Source organism: Corylus avellana, chromosome ca7 (assembly GCF_901000735.1).
Source record: "Corylus avellana chromosome ca7, CavTom2PMs-1.0".
Taxonomy (NCBI): domain Eukaryota; kingdom Viridiplantae; phylum Streptophyta; class Magnoliopsida; order Fagales; family Betulaceae; genus Corylus; species Corylus avellana.
This window is the reverse complement of record NC_081547.1, coordinates 5,598,789-5,604,209: the sequence shown is the minus strand read 5'-3', so window position 1 is coordinate 5,604,209 and position 5,421 is coordinate 5,598,789. Positions and strand designations below refer to the sequence as shown.

General features: G+C 32.0%; 1 protein-coding gene across 1 annotated transcript; it reads left to right on the top strand.

The window, feature by feature from the left end:
• Positions 1-953: 953 nt before the first annotated feature.
• LOC132186978 (probable WRKY transcription factor 53) lies at positions 954-3,705 on the top strand. Its single transcript, XM_059601109.1, has 3 exons — positions 954-1,664; positions 1,759-1,887; positions 2,696-3,705. The coding sequence occupies exons 1-3, from the start codon at positions 1,369-1,371 to the stop codon at positions 3,354-3,356; spliced, it is 1,086 nt and encodes a 361-aa protein (XP_059457092.1). The 5' UTR covers positions 954-1,368; the 3' UTR covers positions 3,357-3,705.
• Positions 3,706-5,421: the final 1,716 nt, after the last annotated feature.

Genomic DNA, 5,421 nt, shown 5'->3' with positions numbered 1-5,421 from the left:
GGAAAGTCAGAGATAAGCGGAAACGGATCGTGACAAAGGAATCTTCAAACCTTCTTCCGCGTTGTTGCTCTGTCCTTGTATGCGAGAGGTAGATGGAGAGAGAGAGAGATCCAATCATTTTTCTAATCGTAAGTGTTCTTAAAAAATAAATAAATAAATAAATATGATTGAAATATGAGAATTTTTTAATTTTTTAATTTTTTTAAAAAATCTAAGTTGTTAATGATTTTGGACAATAAATTAGTAAAGATCAAATGAGAGAAAGTGACCTTGTTGTGTGTATGTTTTGTGACCCTCTTTGGGGGTTGGGGTTTGAACTGGTCATTTTATTGATAATTCAGACAATAAATATGTTTGAAATATGAGAATTTTATATATAATTTTTTTTTTTAAAAAAAAAAATCTAAGTTGCTAATGATTTTGGACAATAAATTAGTAAAAATTAAGGGTATGTTTGATAAACGGTTTTGGCATGACTTTGACACAATACTATTTATCTTACTTTTTTATTTTTTTAATATTTTCTTATTTTTTACATCACATTAATAATTTTTTATTACTATTTAAATAAAAAAAATAATATAAAACAAATTTTTTTTAATTTTTTTATATCAAATATTTTTATTTTTTCTCACGTCAATGAATTTTTGCTATAAAATAGAATCAAAACCCAAAAAATAAATCGTTTACGAAACGGGCCCAAATGAGAGAAAGTGACCTCGTTGTGCGTGTGTTGTGACCATCTTAGGGGTTGGGGTTTGAAGTGGTCAGCAATTGGACCTTCTCTCTCACACTATTTCTTTATAATCAATGAAAAGAAACAGTTCCATTTAGTGAAAAAATAAAAATAATAAATAAATCTTACTCGGTTTTCCTTGGTCAAACTTCTCTCTTTTCCTTCTCTTTTCTCTCCCTTATATCTCCCCTCTTCCTCCCACCTTCTTTCACTAAGACTAAGGCTTTTGCTCTTTTCCTTATAATACGTTAGCTTTCAACTCTCTCGCTTATCTCGCTTATCCATTAAAAAAAAAAAAGAATAGGAAAAGTGTCTTTCAACTCACTCCTTCTTCAGGTTTATATCTTGCTCAGGAAGCACTTAGCATCATCAATCATTGATTCAAGAGTTGGGGTTTCAGGTTACTTTTCGTGGACATTTCAACAAGGCGCAATTCATAGAGAAGAAGAAGTGTCATTTTCCAATACCCAGTTGGGTGTTATTGAAGCTACCCAACTTTCATGTTTGCAGCCTTTGATTCTACAGCAATTTTCAGCCTCTCCATAACCCTTTTGTCACTTCCATTTCGGACATTTATATTCTTCAAGCTATAGTTTGTGCTATTTTTTTTTTAAAAAAAATTTATTATCAAAATGGAAAAGACCGTTGATTGGGAGCAAACGGCTCTGATCAGTGAGCTGAATCAGGGGAAGGAGCTAGCAAAGCAGCTCCTGAACCATCTCCACCCTTCTTCATCGAATGAAACACGTGAATTCTTGGTTTCGAAGATACTTTCTTGCTATGAGAAAGCGCTTTCATCGCTAAATTGGGGAGAGCAGCCCAAGCCCATGACCAGCATCCTGGAATCGCCGCGTTCTTTTGCCAACAGCAGCCCGAGAAGTGCGGGTTCTGACCAGGATTCTAAGCACAGAGATGTCTACAAGAAAAGGTAAATTTAATTCATGGTTCTTGGTAATTAGGGGTCCGGCAATCAATATGATGTGGTTTTTGATTGAGATTGTTGGGATTTGTGTGTTATATAGGAAGACATTGCCCCGATGGACGGAGCAAGTAAAGGTTTGCTCTGGAACAGGGCTGGAAGGGCCGGTTGACGATGGTTACAGCTGGAGAAAATATGGGCAGAAGGACATCCTCGGAGCTAACTTTCCGAGGTGAGAACCTTTTTCCATCCATTTTTACTACCAACATAATTGGGAGTGCGCAACGTATGCCAACAAAAATTGGACACGTTTCAGGACGCTTTTTAATTGTTAAATTAATACTTTTTAAAATTTAATTTATATTTTAATATTTTTTTAATTAAAATAAAAAGTGAAGTATAGAATTAAAATTCATAAGCCGGTTAACTTAGGCCTTGTTTCATGACGTTTTTTAACTGAGAAATATTTTGATATAAGATTAACTTTAATTTTAAGTATTTTGTGAATATATAAAGCAATAAAAATTGTTAATATTTTAGGGTATTGTCTCTTTATTTGGAAAGTAAAGGAGGACAAAAATGTACAGTACTTGAACTTATCTAGATCCAACCGATACACTCTGTCCATTGTAGCCGTAGGCTTTGATTAAAAGTACGGACTTATTTATTTATTTTTTTTCTTCATATATTTTCTGACAATTTGGTCGATGCTGGTGGGGGGTTGACAATTGACAACTTGATTGTTCCTGTAGCTAAGTTAATTTTTGTGGTTTCAATCATTTTCCACGCAACTCTTTAACGTTAGAAATATCAAACCTTGGTCCCCGGTCCAATATGTCCGGCGTCTCATATAATTTTTATGGGTGGTTTTGTAATAGTACAATCTCATATAATTTATTTTGGGTAAATATAATTAGCGTTTTTTTTTTTTTTTTTCTTTCTCTAATTCGATGTTAAACATTTACTTTTATTATTAAAAAAGAGTTCAAAATAAAAAAATGGGTACGTCTTGTTCTTATCGCAAGTTGTTTCTGTTGTAGGGGCTACTATAGATGCACACATCGACATGGGCAGGGGTGTTTGGCAACAAAGTTAGTTCAGAGATCGGATGAAGACCCAAATATCCTCGAGGTAACATATCGAGGGCGGCACACGTGTAGCCAATCCTCTCGTTTAAACGTGGCATCGGCACCGTTGAAAAGTCCAAGGTTAACAGAGAACAAGAATAATCATCATCATCATCATCATCACGCACAACAACAAAAACTCAAAGAAAAACCAGCACAGGAAATTGGATGCAATGTTGCAGCTCGGCTTACAGTTAAGACTGAGGGGTTGGAGGCCAGGGAGGAGGATGACATATTTCCGTCATTTTCCTTTTCTTTAACACCAATTGGATCCGAAAATGAGGACGCCATTCTTTTCTGTGAGTCCATGTTGGAGAACAATTTCATGGGTAGTCTTTCTCCGACGTTTTTGTCGCCGGCGACATCTGATTCCAACATGTTTCCGATGTCTCCATGCCATATGAACTGCTATGGACTAGGCCACAACGTGCAAACCTCGGACTCTGATCTCACCGACATAATTTCTGCCCCAACCTCCGCCACCAATTCGCCAATTCTGAATTTGGATTTCTCACTTGATAAGGTTGAGCTTGACCCGAATTACCCATTCGACAACCCAGATTTCTTCTCCTAGTGTTTACCTTCAGCCCACCCCAAAAAAAAAAAAAAAAAAAAATCGCAAATTTGACAGATTAATTAGCCAATTCTCTTGTCTATCCAAGCCAGCATACAAAAGAGAGATGAAGAGAGTTCATCCCAGTGATGGCCATTGTAAGTAGCATGTGAAAACCACTGTACTGCGTGCCATTAGCTTTGTGAAATGTAGAAGTCTAGGAAATAATGAGTAGCTGTAGGCTGTAGCATCTCTGGCTAGTCAATTTTCCTCCTTTTTTTTTTTTTTTTTTGGTTTTTTCGAGATTCTGTTATCAGAAAGAAGATTGTGTTCCTGCCTCAAGTAAAATGTAATAAATTTCAAATCTTCATTTCCGGTGTTAATATTAATTGGCAAACGAAAAATAAATCTTACATCCAAATTTTCCACAAGCCTGAACAACCACGAAGGAAGATGATTTTTTTTTTTTTAATATTTAAATGTTTATTAAATAATATTTTTCTTAATATTAATATTATATTTTTATTTGAAAATTGTTTTTCTCACTTTTTTTAAAGAGAATTAAGTATTTTTTAATATAACTTGAGCCTTTAGCGGTGAATCACGTAAATCTCTGTGTTCTATGATTGCTTGTTTTAATTTTAATCTTATTTTTTGCATCTCATCTCACGTATCACTGAAAATAAGATATATTTCCTAACAATATTGACAACAAATAATATATCATTACCAAATAGTCTTGACTAATAAGATTTCAAAACAGTTGAAATAACTCTGATATCATGTTGAAATAATGATGATATGAAAATATGAGCGGAAGCAATATGAAAAATAAACAGAAAAAATTTACGAGTGATTCGATGTTAGACACTCATGTTCACCATTCGGAATACCTTTAAAAGCTACATTATGTTCATTAACTTAATTTATTTACAATACTAAGGTCCTTATTCAATCTCTTATGTTGTTCACTTTTTGCTTTAGAATCTTCGCTTGTTTATGCTAATTGCAACAAGCATGTCTCATTTGCGGACTTTGAAATTTTATTGCTTTTAACACTTTTAATCCAACTTTTCCAATTTGTTTGTTAGAGTGACTTAAGAGTTAAACCTCGCTTTTAATCTAATATGAAGAAAACAAAAAAGATTATGTTGTAAAACTTAAAAAGAAAGATATAGCTTATGGACAAGAATTGGCCACATCACATAGTACAAGGTCATGAGTAATGAGTATGACAACCACGCGTGCAAAATGCTTTAAGATTTATATTTACATGACGAAGTCTTTTCATATTAGGCCCATTAGAGACTTTATAGTACCTTTGTCTTAAATAGCAAGCTCAAGATTTGTTCACTGCGTTTATAATTTCGTTAAAAATGACATTTTCCAATAGTATCATCTACTTTTTAGAAATTCTTAAAATATTAATGATGACTTGTTGAAAATTAACACCCACATTTGTTGTCGATGACTTGTATTCTGTATTCGGGGTGTAATTAAGTATGGTTGAAAAATATTTCGCTATTAGTTTAAATTTCATTTGTTAATGAATTTTTGAATTCTTTTTTTTATAGGGGAAAGTCCACATAACTCCCTCAAACTACCACTCAATTGACAGTGTCTCTCCCAAACTTTCAATTGTGACAATGTCCCAGCCAAACTACCAAAAATTGTCAATGTTCCCCCCAATGACGAAATTACCCTTAGTAAAATTTTTTTAATTTTTTTTTAAAAAAAAACTTTTAGAAAAAACCTAAAACTAACAAAAAAAAAAAACAAACAAACAAACAAAGCGTTAATAAATTAAAAAAAAAAAATCAATTTTATAAGAAAAACATTAAAAAAATTTCGATTCTTTTTTTTATTATTATTATTAAAATTGAAAATTTTCGTTTTTTTTTATTTTTTTATTTTTTTTATAATTTTATTTAAATAATAATTTACGTTTAAAAAAAATAAATTTTTCGTTTAATAAAATGAATATTTTTTTTAAAAAAAAAAACTAAATAAAAAAATAGTTTTTTTTTAAATAAAAATTTCCGTTTAAAATTTTTTTTTTTTTAAATTAAAATTTTTCTTTTTTAAA

What these genes read in the sequence shown, in the direction of transcription:
- LOC132186978 (XM_059601109.1), top strand. Translation starts at nt 1,369, where the DNA reads ATGGAAAAGACCGTTGATTGGGAGCAAACGGCTCTGATCAGTGAGCTG. An exon ending in AGAGATGTCTACAAGAAAAG is followed by an intron (nt 1,665 to 1,758) that starts GTAAATTTAATT and finishes TGTGTTATATAG; the next exon opens with GAAGACATTGCCCCGATGGA. An exon ending in CTCGGAGCTAACTTTCCGAG is followed by an intron (nt 1,888 to 2,695) that starts GTGAGAACCTTT and finishes TTTCTGTTGTAG; the next exon opens with GGGCTACTATAGATGCACAC.